Source organism: Pongo abelii, chromosome 1 (assembly GCF_028885655.2).
Source record: "Pongo abelii isolate AG06213 chromosome 1, NHGRI_mPonAbe1-v2.0_pri, whole genome shotgun sequence".
Classification (NCBI taxonomy): domain Eukaryota; kingdom Metazoa; phylum Chordata; class Mammalia; order Primates; family Hominidae; genus Pongo; species Pongo abelii.
Genome location: NC_071985.2, coordinates 202,068,030 through 202,081,815, shown reverse-complemented (window position 1 = coordinate 202,081,815; position 13,786 = coordinate 202,068,030). Strand labels below are relative to the sequence as shown.

Here is a 13,786-nt window from a genome sequence, read left to right as displayed (position 1 = left end):
GGGCCTTTGTTTTTGCTAGTGTCTGTTGTTGAAAAAAAAATTCTCTGCCTGAGTTTTAATTTTTGTCCAAAGTTATTTTAATCTATATAATTAAAAACTTTGCCTATCACTCTGGACTGTTGGACTTTTTTTACATTCAGTGTTATAATCTTTTGTTATGCTGATTGGTTTTGGTGGGTACTGATGCGAATTAATAAAAACATTTCCATTTTCCTGTTTATTTTCCAATCTCTTCCACCTTGTAGGCTATGTTTACCATATATAGCAGAATGTATTTACCCCATTTCTTGGTTCTAGTTATTTATATTCTTTGAGAGAGTGTGTGTGTGTGTGTCTGTGTGTGCCTCTGGCATTTAGGAAGGGTTGTATGGCTCATGTTTGATATTAACTAAAAATGTTTCATAGTTTTCCCCCCTTTGAACTAGACACACTTCTAATATTTGGTTTATATGTTTTAAATTATGACTTCCAACGTCAAATATTTCCATATGACAGTCAATTACATGATGTTTTCTTTTTCCTACCTCCTTTACCTGCCACTTCTCATAATAGTATTTGAACCTAAACATACAACAGTGACACTCTGTGGTTGTCATCTTGCCCGCACCTTGGTTTTTGGTTTAGATCCATAATTAAATATATTAATGCTCATGAGCTGTTCAAAAGTGAATGTCACAGTCATCACTTGCTGAGTGGTACTCATCCTTAACAGAGTCCTCATGAGGGAATCAGGTCTCGCTGAGTTTAGCATGTTTAATAATCTTTCTCACGGTCTTGATACATGGGCCGCATTACTGGATATAAGGTGCTTGCCCAAAATGACTTTTCTTGCGTTTTTAGGAGATATTGTCTTCCTTGCGGGACATACATGGTGTATGTTCTCGTTGTCGGATTCTATTTTGTTCCACCAGGACCTGTAATTTCTGCCAGTTACTTCATTTGTTTGTTCTTTTCACTATGAGTCCCCAGAGGATGCTTCCTTTTTCCATGCCTCCCCATCTCCCAGCAATTCTGCATTTCCAAGACTGGCACCTCTGGCTCCCCCTGCGCGGTGAAGCCCCTTCCTTTCAATTCCCCGGTAGCCAGTGCTCTAATCCATCAGGTCTCAGGCATGATCTGTGTTTTTCCACATGCCCTTTCTGAGGAGAGTTTTACCTGTGTTCTGTCATGAACAGGCCCTCCGTGCTGTCCTGGCCTCGATTTGCATAGTGTTTCCTGCTCCTTCTGCCCTTGTGTGCCTCCCACACCCAGTTAAAGGAAATCACCTGAGGGCCACAGTGTTCCCTAGCCCTGGTGTTTAGGGGCAGGGTTATGGGTGGGATTTTTGACTCTCTAAGTTAACCCCTAGGGCTTTGAAGTGTCTGTTGAGAAATTCAGCTGTTATCATCCTAGGTGGACTTGCTGTCTCCTATCCTCCTACTTCAAATGCAGAACTTCAATCATGTACAAAAGAAGACCGAGTCATATAATAGAACACACCCTTATTCATTGGCTGGTTTCACCAATCATCTCATGGCTGAACTTTTAAAAATACACTCTTAGCCACATACCTATGAAATATATATGTGTATGTATACATATGTGAATTTGCTTCTGAGATTATGGAGGCTGAAATACCCAAGATGGAAGGAAAGCTGGATACGCAGGAAAGCATTTGTTTCCCATTAGTCCTCTTAATTCTCTCCTGGCCTTTGATTGATTGCATGAGTCCCACCCCCGTTAAGAGGGGCAATCTGCTTTACTTATTCTGCCCATCCCGATGTTAATCATATGCGAAACACTCCCTGGAATACAACCAGAATCACATTTGGCCGAATGTCCCGGCACCCTGTTGCTCAGTCACAGTGACACGTGCAAGTAATTATCACACTTGGCCTTTGTCACATTTGTCATTTCCCCTGTTTTTCTCCCAATCTGCAGCTTGTATTTGTTCTCTTGATACTGTCTTGTGTTGAGCAAAAATTTTTAATTTTTATAAGTTGAATTTATCAATGTTTTCTTTAATGGTTTGTGTTTATTGATAACAAAGGATACTTTGCCTAACTGTGTTGTGAAGATTTTGTCTTATATTTTCTGCTATACTTTTTCTAGTTTTATAGTTTATACTTAGTTGCATAATCCATTTTGAGTTAGTTTTTGAGTCAGTATTGAGGTTCAGGTGAATCTTTTTCCTTTGGGGATATGTATGTCCAGTTGTTTCTACACAATTTGTTGACAAGAGAATGTCTTCTCCACTGAATCATATCTGGACCTTTGTCAATCCATTGGGTGGTTGAGACTGGTCCGAGGGCTGTCCTGGTGTTTGGGCAGAGAGACAGGGCCTGAAGTAGGGTGGTTCTTATGGGAAAAATTAAGGAAGGCACATTTTTCTATGAGGCATAGGGAGCCCCAAGCACAATTGGGGTACCCTCTACTAGCATGTTGTAGCACATTCATCTCTGCTGTCTGTACCTCTCCTGTTGCAAAAGCTTGGGTGTGCATAGACACTGAGGTCGAGTGGTGTCTTTGGGCGCTTTTGAGCATTGACACCAAAGCTCCAGCATTAAATCTTAGAATATCAAGCAGCCAGGTGGATCACCTGAGGTCAGCAGTTCACGACCAGCCTGACTAGCAGGGTGAAGCCCCGTCTCTACTAAACACAAAAAAATTAGCTGGGCATGGTGGTGCATGCCTGTAATCTGAGCTACTTGGGAGGCTGAGACAGGAGAATCACTTGTGTACCTGGGAGGGGAGGTTGCAGTGAGCTGAGATCACACAATTGCACTCCAGCCTGGGCAACGAGAGTGAAACTCCATCCCCCCGAAAATAAATAAATAAAAATAAAAGAATATCAAGCAGCCAAAGAAGCAGGAAAACATGACACATAATGAAGAATCTAATAATCTAGTTGAAATTGACACACACATTGGAAATAGAAGAAAAGGACATTAGAGCAATTAGTATAATTGTATTTTAATTAAATGGAGAGGTTGAAGATTTTTTAAATATCAAATTCTGTAGATAAAAACTATGATTTACGGTCTGAAATGGAAGAAGGCACTGGATTAAACATTGCAGATGAGAGGATTATTGAACTAGAAGGAATAGAAGTTGAAACTAACATAAATGAAACACACATTAACAAGTGACTTGAAAACATAAAAAGACCATCAGCATAAAAACTTTAAACACCCTAGTATAGAGCTAAATGGAATCCTTGAAGGACAGGTAGTGGAGAAGAGAGACAAAGATATTTAAAACATACTGGATGAAAGATTTAGAAGCTCCATGGAAACCATCAACTTCAAATATTACAGAAATATGATTATTCTAAGGACAAGAAACATGCAGAAAACTTCACCAAGGAACACCTTAATCAAATCCATCAAAACCAGTGATAAAAAGGAAATCCTAAAAGTAATAAAAGGGAAAAGAACATGTTACATACAGAGCACTAAATATAAGGATGGCATTAGATTTCTCATAGGAAACTTTACAAACAAGAAGTTTGCAATAAAGTACTTAAAAAAAGAAAAACTCTCACCTACAATTCTACACCTGGCCAAATTATCTTTCAAAAATAAACATGAGAAAAAATATTTTTGAACAGAAAACAAAATGATCTCAATTTGCAGATGGTGTGATCCTGTGTATAGAAAATCCCAAATCATACATACAAATGCAAACACACATACATGCACACAGACACCAGACACACACACACACATACACACACAAAATCAGAGTTAATAAGTGAATTCAGCAAACTTTCAGCAAACAATCCGTTGTGATGGCAATGAACTATCTGAGAAGAAAACTGACACAATGATTTCATTTATAATAGCACCTGTAAGAATCATATGCCTGGGAATAAATTTGTTCAAGAAGGTGCAGTACTTGTACACAGACAACTGAAATCCATTACATTACTCTGTTTGTCTTTGTATATTCATAGCTTAGCTCCCACTTATAAGTGAGAACATACGGTTTTGGGTTTTCCACTCCTGTGTTACCTCACTTATAATACTGGCCTCCAGGCTGGGCATGGTGGCTCATGCCTGTAATCCCAGCACTTTGGGAGGCCAAGGTGGGCAGATCACTTGAGGTCAGGAGTTGGAGACCAGCCTGGCCAACATGGTGAAATCCTGTCCCTACTAAAAATACAAAAACTAACCAGGCGCAGCGGCAGGTGCCTGTAGTCCCAGCTACTAGGGAGGCTGAGGCAGAAGAATTGCTTGAACCTGGGAGGTGGAGGTTGCAGTGAGCCAAGATTGCGCCACTGCACTCCAGCCTGGGCGACAGATCAAGACTCCATCTTAAAAACAAAACAAACAAACAAACAAAAACACACAAAAAAAACTTATTTGGGAGCTCTGGCTCCCAGGGCCTGTGGGGAGTGGGGAGCTGGGAGCTAGGAGGAGGCTGGGTCATGAGAGCAAGTCTTTTCCAGGATGCCAGGACCATGCCTGGTAGAGGGCTCAGTTGGAGTTTCAGGGATGAGCACCTGCCTCGGGGACCTGAAGGAAGCCCATGGAAGGCCATGGCCAAAGGAGTTCATCGCCCTGGGTCCAGAAGAATCTGCCCAGCAGATGGTCCTGCGGAGGATCCAGGAGCTTTCTGATTCAGTATGGAGGGAGGGGAGAGACGGGGAGTTGTGAGCCTCAGGTCTTCCTTAGTGGCAAGAAATAAGGCTTTGTGTTTCACCGTTCTGTAACGCCATTAGGCTGTCTCTCTCAAGGCTCTCTTGTGCTGGAGCTAATGGGAAAGCTTGACTTTTGTTCTTCCTGCCCTGCCTGCTTCCACCACTTGGGGTTTTACCCAGTGCCAAGCTGTGGGGTCCTCCAGCTTTGGTCTACAAAGACGATTGCCTGCCTGTCCTCCTGGTTTCCCCGGCTCCCTGGGTTTTTAGGGCTGTGCTGACTCTGGACATAGTCTCGTCTGGATCTGATTGTCGCCATCACTGGAGAACCTGTTGGCGGTGCAGACTCTTTGTCCACCCTAGACCAACTGCATGGAGCACACAGTTGACAGGATCCTGGGGGATTTGCCTGTACATGAAGGCTGGGAAGGCCTGCTCTAGACTCACCCGGTGACTTACCATTTCCCCGCTGGCTTCCAGGGGCTCCATCCTACCTCCCCTCAGACTCCCTTAGGACACAAAGTCTCAGCTCTCTTACCATCTTCACCACCCCATCCCTGCCAGTCAGGGGACCCTCCTCCTGGTCAGGGAGGGCCTTCTATCAGTGTCACCATGACATTCTTCTTGTACCCTGGCATCCTCTTCTCCCAAGGGCTAAGCTTCCCTAAGAAGGCCAGCTGCCTCCTGCCTGGCCACATCTGCCTCCTGCCTGGCCACATCTCTCCCCAGGGACATTATAGAGCCAGACACTGGCATCAATGAGGGGAAGAAGAAGAGAGAAAATTAGAAGAAAAAAATAGGTATCTCAAAAATATCCTGGCCTACAGGTGTCCCTGAAGCCATTTCTTTTTGGGATTGAATGTCAACTGTGCTGCTGTCCAGCAGTAAGAACTTGGGTGAGGCACTCCAGCTCTCTGCACCTCAGTGACTGCATCTGTGCAATGGGAATGATCTATATAGTATCTCCATCCCTTCCCCCAGCACATTGTGTGGCTCATGATAGTTGATTAATCAGCTCATGCTGCCTGAGTCCACGCCTTTTTCTCTGTGGCTCAGTTGGATGGAAGCTCCACAAAGATGATTTGATTGATCTGTTTTCTTCACTGCTCTTTCCCCAGTACCCAGACTAGAGCCTGGCACAGAGTAGGTGCTGGATAACCCTGTTGAATGACTGTAGAACAAATAGCCTGGAGCTGCTCCAGCCCAGCAGGCTCCTCTCTCCTACCCAGGACCATGGCACATGTCACAAGGCAGAATGGAACAGTGTCAAGGGCGGTCTCCCTAGACTTAGGAGACCTGGGTTCAGACCCTGTCTTTGCCATGCTTTTGCTGTAGGACCTTGAGCCAGTGACCACCTTTTTGAGCCTTTGCTTCCCCATCTGCAAAATGGGGATAACAGCGGCCTTTACTTCATAGAGCTGTTATGAGGATTAAATGAGATAATCCACCCCCTCAGCCTTTCCTCCCTGTCTCCCTGCCCCGTAGGACCAGCAAGACCCCTTCATGCTGGCTGACCTGGACATGCTGGCCAGCCGCCATCAGGCCTTCTGCCAAGCCCTGCCACAGGTCTCGCCCTTCTATGCAGTGAAGTGCAACAGTAGCACTTGGGTGCTGCGTGTCCTGGCCGCCCTGGGCACCGGCTTTGACTGTGCCAGCCAGATAAGCCTGTGCCCGCCGAGGATTAGGCCAGGCCAGCTGGAAGGGGGTGAATCCCATGCTGCTGCTGCTAAGGTCATGAATAAGTGTCCCCTGTCCCGCGGAGCACTTGAAATGTGCTAAGCACACTGCAGGGGACCTAACATGCATTCTCCTTGATCCTCCCATCAGCTCTGCAAGGTAGTCAGGGGATCCGCATTTCATAGAGGAGGAGACAGCCTTAGGGGGGATCACTTGCCCATGGGCCAACATACGGTAAGAGACAGAGATGACCGATCCAAAGTTGGCATTTTTTTCTTACACCGGAGGTGAAACATTCCAAGGGGTTCTTAGCAGAAGGGGGTTCAGCAGTGTTGAGGGAGGTTAGAGCCGAAGCCCAAGGGTGGGAAGAGGGAGAACTCAGGATGGGAGTATTTTGCTGAGCCTCTCTCCTTCCTTCCTTTCTTTTTAAGACTAGTCAAGTGTAATAGTGAGAAGTGGGGAAGAAGAGTAGAACAAGGAGTTCATCTGTAACTGACTGTTAACAGTCAATTGAGATAACTCACTGCCTTCAGACCAGCCCTTCCTCCCTTTCTGAGAAGCCCTCCACTAAGCAGGATTAAGTGCACCCGCTGCCTCTAGGAAGCCAGCCCATCTCCTCTCTATGGGGCTGAAATTGATGGGAGGGGGGTTGGTTCTAAGCTGAGACTATGAGCACCTGGAGTGCCCGGCACATTGAGACTATGAGCCCTGCCCTGCCCTGCCCTGCCCTGCAGGGACTCCATAATGAGCACCCGGCCAGCCCCACCCAGGGCTCCTGCCTGAAAGCGAGGGAGCAGGGAGTGAGACCCAACCCGGGGTTCCATCAGGGCAGCCTCTTTGGCTCATGCACAGTGTTTCTGTCCCTACATAGTTGGGGGGGGCAGTGAGGCAGCCCCCAACTCTGGCTCTTGGCCACTCCAGGTGGAACTGGAGCAGGTGCTGGGCCTGGGTGTGGCCCTCTCGTGCATCATCTATGCCAGCCCCTGCAAGCCTGCCTCCCCCATCCGGTATGCTGCCCAGCACGGGGTGCAGCTCCTGAACTTCGACAGCGAGGAGGAGCTCACCAAGGTGGCCCAGCACCACCCCAGGACCAGGTGAGACCAGCAGGGGTGCAGGCAGGTAGGGTGAGGGTCAGCAGTGAAGAATGAATCACCCAACACAGCACACCCCTGACAAATGCTGATCTGAGACAAGTGAAGGGGAGGACCCTCAAGGCCCAGCCATTTTAAGAGGGTCTGGCAGCTGCCTTTGGAGTGAGACAGCCCAGGTTCAAATCCTGGCATTGTTGCTTACCTGATGTATGCATTGGGCAAGTCTCTTTTTTTTTTTTTTTTTTTTTTTGAGACGGAGTCTCTCTCTGTTGCCCGGGCTGGAGTACAGTGGCGTGATCTCGGCTCACTGCAACCTCTGCCTCCCGTGTTCACGCCCATTCTCCTGCCTCAGCCTCCTCAGTGGCTGGGATTACTGGCACGTGCCACCATGCCCGGCTAATTTTTGTATATTTAGTAGAGACAGGGCTTCACCATGTTGGTCAAGCTAGTCTTGAACTCCTAACCTTGTGATCCACCTGCCTCGGCCTCCCAAAGTACTGGGATTACAGGTGTGAGCCACCGTGCCCAGCCAAGTCTCTTTTTTTTTTTGAGACAGAGTTTTTCTCTTGTTGCTCAGGCTGGAGTGCAGTGGCACAATCTCAGCTCACCACAACCTCCACCTCCTGGGTTCAAGTGATTCTCCTGCCTCAGCCTCCGGAGTAGCTGGGAATACAGGCACCTGCCACCACATCTGGCTAATTTTTTGTATTTTTAGTAGAGTTCGGGTTTCACTATGTTGGCCAGGCTGGTCTCGAACTCCTGTGATCCACAGGAATGGATCTCAGGTGATCCACCCGCCTCAGCCTCGGAATGTTCTGGAATTACAGGCATGAGCCACTGTGCCCGGCCTGGGCAAGTCTCTTTTAACATTTCTAACACTCGGTTCCTTCATTTACAACATGGGGACATGTTGCCTGGCACATGGTAGGTGCTTACCAATACTATCATTTTCCTACCCTCCCTTCTCTAGGTGTACCTGGTGAAAAGTAGATGTATACATACGTGTGTTGGGCTGGTGTGATGGCCACATGGATTTGGTGGCATTGGAAAACCTCCCAGATGTGGGGATCAGCTGGGCCCGGGTGGGGGTAGTATAAGAAGCCCAGGGCCCTTTGGCATCACTGGCTAAGTGCTCTCTCCCTCCTCCCTATCCTCGGTGTCCCTCCTCCAGACTACTCCTCCGGCTGAGGACCCAGGACAGTCAGAGCACCTTCCCTCTGAGCACCAAGTTCGGGGCCAGCCTGGAAGCATGTGGGCACCTGCTCACGTCTGCCAGGGACCTGGGGTTGGCCGTGGTCGGAGCCAGGTGAGTGACGCCTGAGGACTCCAGGAGCTCTAGGTTCTGGTCCTTCCCTTGCTGTGGATAACTGTGACAGAGACAGAGAAACACAGTCACACATAAGGCACGAGGCCACTGGGGCCAAATGCAGAAACAAATAGCTGGAAACATAACTGATTACACTGGCCTAAGTGTAATCAGTTGGGGCCCACGGCAAGCTGTGGCCCCTCTCTGGGCCTATGAGACCCCATCTGTCTAAAGGGGCAGGATATGATGTGAAGGTTAGTCAGGGCCTCCCTGCTCTGAGGCCCTGGGGTTTGGGGTCTTGTTGTGAAGTGTCCATGAGGGGAAGAGCAGCCCACGTGGCAGTGCTGAGATCATGGGCTCCATGGCACTGTGTGTCTAAGTGTGTGTAGGTGTGAGTACTCAGGGTGAGTGCCCCTTCGTGGGTGCCTCGTTGACCTGAGTGTGCAGGTGTCTGAAAGCACACACTTATGCCAGTGTAATCAGTTATGTTTCCAGCTGTTTGTTTCTGCATTTGGCCCCAGTGGCTTTGTGCCTTATGTGTGACTGTGCCTCTCTGTCTCTGTCGTGGTTATCCACAGTCCGTGTGGCTTTGGGGTTTGGAACATGTGTTTCAGTACATATCTCTCACTGTGTCACACGCACTGGCTGTGCTAGCTTCCACGTGGGCTCCAACTGCCAGACACCCCAGAGTTTCACACAAGCTATCGCTGACTGCCGGTGCGTGTTTGAAGTGGGCCACAGGGGCTGGGCATGATATGAGCTGCCTGGACATTGGAGGAGGCTTCCCCGGAATGGAGGGCTCCGGATCCAAGTTTGAGGAGGTGAGCTGGCAAGGGTGCTGGGGGTGTTCAGGGAGGTCCACATGTGTGCCCAGGCATGTGTGTGTGGTGGGGGGTCTGTGTTCAAGCATGTACCTCTGTGTGTTTAGGTCTCTCTGGTGTGTCTCGGTGCTCTGTGTGCACAGGCGGGTATGTGTGTATGTGCATGTCTTGGCGTTGATATCCCCCAAAAGCAGACTCTGAGACAAACACTTGGATACAAGTAGTTTTTTTGGAGATGATCCGTGGAAGCGCCAATGAGGAAGTCAGAAAAGTGAGATAGAAGGGAGAAAAGTCAAAAGAGAATTCATCTATGAGCTGGTTACCACTGTGGGCCCCTGCACCAGTCTCCCTGGGGACAATGTAGAACCTCAGAATCATCCCACTAGAGGACATGGGGCTGGTCCTTTATTCACCAACTCCTGTCCCTCTTTGGTTGAAGGCTGTGGTCTGGGGGTGTTAATTTCCCCACATTCCAGCTAGTTTCCGAGGGTGCTGGAGAAAGCCCACAGAGCGAGAAGCAAAGGGAGGCAGGCACTGGAGGCTGGAAATCATCTTGCACAGGGCAGATGAGCTCAGGTAGGCTGAGGGGAGGTGACACAGGGTGTCCACTGCAGCTGCAGCAAGGTGTCTGGGGGCTGTGCCTCTCTGTGTGCCTGTGTGTCTGTATGTGTATATGTTTTCCTGTAGAATGTAGAATTCTTGTTAGCATCACCGATACAGTTACAGTTACAGTTGGGAGTTTACATTCCCTGGGTCCACAAGACACTCGCCTTCTTATGGTGCATCAGATTAAATTGCTGCACCTTAGGACTTCTCAGGGAGCCTGGTGGCCAGCAACCCCACACAAGTGACCTCCTGTCTCTCAACTTCTGTTTCCTCTTTGGTAAACAGGGATAATTCTAACGCCTACACTGCAGGGTGCCTTGGGGATGAAAGGACTGATGCAGGTAAGGCGTTGGCACAGGCGCTGGCACATCAACACGTGCTGGATGAGTTGACCTCTTCCTGCTGTCCCTCCACCCCATTCCAGTTGGCAAGAGTGATCAGTGCTGCCCTGGCCCAGGACTTCCCTGAGGAGTGTGGTGTCAAGGTCATCGCAGAGCCTGGCCGCTTCTATGTGGAGTCTGTCTGCACGGCCGCTGTCAACATCATTGCCAAGAAGGCTGTGCTGGAGCCCGGTGGGTGGGCCAGGATGGCACTGGGTGGGGAGGCTACTGTCCAGGTGTCCCCAGGCCCTGGAGGAGAGGAAGGGCAGAGGGTTGGGCTCTGTCCCAGGAGCTGGGGTGTCAGAGTAGTGACTGAGCACTCCCCAGGAGGCAGCCGGAAGCTGATGTATTATCTCAATGACGGCCACTATGGCTCCTTCCGCCTCTGCCACCGACAGCCTGTCCCAAGGGTTCCCATCGTGGTGAAGGTAAGGGGGCCACTCCAGCCCCAAGAGTCTAGTCCCTTACCTTGAGGTGCCTTGTGCCTCCCCCACTGGGAACAGTGGCTGTGCTGGACCCCAGAGGCAGGTCCTGGCCTGCTGCATAGAGCACACGTGGACACGTACAGGACGTGTGCTCGACAGGTCAGAGCACGTGCAGCAGCTGGATATGTGGGCCTTGTCAGGCAAAGGGATGATCACCAGAACACAAAGGCATGGGCTGTTTTCCAAAATATTGAAGTTCTTCTCCCTGGTGGCTTAAGAGCCATTCCTTCTCCCTGGTGGTTAAAGAGCTGTTCCCCCAAGTCCACCAGGGGCCTCCCTGCCGACACCCTTGCTGCTCAGTCCCTCCCATGATCTAGCAACAAAGCTTCAATACCTGACCCTGTAGGGCCGACAGGATCTTCCTCCAGCCTACGGCAGTTGTCTCCTAATGTGATGGGTTGGTGTCCGGGCCACACTGCTTTGTAAATATCTTGACTGTTTCTCCCGGCCAGTGAAAGTTTTGGTGTGTGCACACATTTGGTCATGTATATGATGTGTGTCTGCATGCATGTGTGAGTGCGTATGTGTGTGAAGTGTTTCTGTGTGTGTCTTCATGTGTGTATTTGCCTCTCTTCTCATCAGAAGGAGTGAGTACTGGATGTGGAGGAACCAGTAGGAGACCTTGTGTTTGTTTGGTTCCCACAATGGTTTTCAATTAGTTGCCCATATTTAAAAATCTAGACATATTTCATAAAAGCCTGGATTTTCTTAGCTCCTCTCAAACATTTGAGAGATCTGATGATACATGGCCTGCAGAACAACAAGGCAACAAATAATTCAACAAATTAGTCTAGCATGTCAGGCACTGTGATCTGCTGGAACGGGACTTCCAGCAGTGGCTTTCCCCTTTGGACAGACATTGACTTTCCAGTTTGTTGTAAGACTTACCTGGCCCATTTCACTCATTTGTGTTACCTGCTTGACCTCTAGGTAACTGAGTTTTCAACTGTTGCCTTATAGCAACTATTGAAGACAACAGCCCCACTTACAGAGGAGGAGTCTGAGCCCTTACTTGTAGGCACATCAGACCTGGCCAGGCTGGGCAGGGGCCATGGAGGGATGGGTCCCAGCCAGTGTACACCTGTGTGCCCCTGGGAGTGTCCTTCCAGGTCTTTCAATGCCTTCCAGATAAGGGGGTGGGATAGGCCAGCCTGCTGTCTTTTCTGACCCCCATTCCTATGTCACACAGGAGTTCTGCTCAGAGCCGCCCCTCTTCCCCTGCACCCTCTATGGTCCCACGTGCGATGCCTTTGACAGGCTCTTCCTGGAGGATGTGCGGCTGCCCGAGCTGGATGTAGGCGATTGGCTGGTCTTCCCCTCCATGGGCGCCTACATGTCCTCCATGAGCTCCAGCTTCAATGGCTTCCTGCCCGCCACCATCTGCTACACAATGGGCCCCCAGCTCGGGTGCCTAGGGGTTGGGGTTGAAGAGAAAGCAGGAAACCTCACACTCATTTGAGCTTGGGGTGGGAACTGGCCCCAGGGAATCTCCCTTCTCCTGTTGACTCACTGAAGTCAAAGTGTCCATCTGACCTTTGGACTCTGATCTGCCTCTGGCCCCTCTCCCAGGGAGGTGGAGAATTGCAAAGAGATCCCCAGGCCCTCTAGGCACTGGCTGGCCCTACTCCTGCTTCAGACGCCCACTGCCCCAGCTCTGCCTCCAGGCCCCAGCTCTGCTGCTGTGTGTGCAGCCTCAGGGCTATAGACAAAGGCCTTGACACCCACCCTGTAACCCATGCCCTTTCCCCAGGAGCCTTCTGGAGGCAGAGCCTTAACCCAGAGCCAGCTAGGCTGGAGGGCTTTAAGACACTGTGGTAGGTAGGCCCCTGGGAACTGTTGGGAGTTGGGATGGCAGGGAGGAGGCAGAGGTTTGGGTAACTATGAAATCCTATGTGGACCTTCCAAAAACATCTTGCTGTCATTTTGGGTCAGTTCTTTCCTTTTCTCTTTTCTTTTTTCTTTTCTTTCTTTCATTTTCCTTTCTTTTCCATTCCTTTTCTTTTTTCTTTCTCTTCTTTCTTTCCTCCCTCCCTTCCTCCCTTCCCTTTCTCTTTCTTTCCTTTCTTTTTGAGACAGAGTCTTACTCTGTCGCCCAGGCTGGAGTGCTGTGGCATGATCTTGGGTCACTGCAGCCTCGACCTCTCAGGGCTCAGGTGATCCTCCCACCTCAGCCTCCTGAATAGCTGGGACTATAGGTTTGTACCACCACACCTGGCTAATTTTTATATTTTTGGTAGAGATGGAGTTTTGCCATGTTGCCCAGGTTGGTCCCCAACTTCTGAGCTCAAGCAATCCACCCGCCTCAACCTCCCAAAGTGCTGGCATTACAGGTGTGAGCCACCGCATGCCTGTGTCTTCGGTCAGGTCTTACACTGACTTTTCTCAGCAGCGGCCTGCCCTGCCCACCCTCCTTGTCGTTTGCCTCTGCATCCCTCCTTTCCCACTCTCTTGAGCGGTGGTTGAAGGGGATGCATTAGAAGCTACTTCTTCTCAGAGTGACTACAAAATTGGGCTATTGATCTTTTATGTTAAATAATGCAGCCCACACACCTGCTCAATTCATACCTAACTGGTGTCAGTTTACATCCTCAAATTCATCCTGCCGCTCCTCCCCACTTTTTATTTACTCATGTCCTTGCCTTGTCCCAGAAAGGGTTTCTATAAAATGCATCAACATATCATAGTGGTTAAGAGCATGTCACGGGAATAAGGGAGAACTGGGCTCAAATTTAGGCACCACTGCTACTAGCTTTGAACTTGGGCAGATTAACTAACTTAGTTGAACTCTAGTTTTCCTTGTAA

General features: G+C 49.2%; 1 protein-coding gene across 1 annotated transcript; it reads left to right on the top strand.

Annotated features, from left to right (window-relative positions):
• The first annotated feature begins 4,475 nt into the window (after positions 1–4,475).
• Positions 4,476–12,443, top strand: LOC100446400 (antizyme inhibitor 2-like). Its single transcript, XM_024244623.1, is given in 9 exon segments — positions 4,476–4,604; positions 6,104–6,273; positions 7,213–7,389; positions 8,558–8,692; positions 9,347–9,434; positions 9,436–9,513; positions 10,544–10,691; positions 10,827–10,927; positions 12,174–12,443. Coding segments are annotated over 9 exon segments (1,296 nt in total).
• Positions 12,444–13,786: the final 1,343 nt, after the last annotated feature.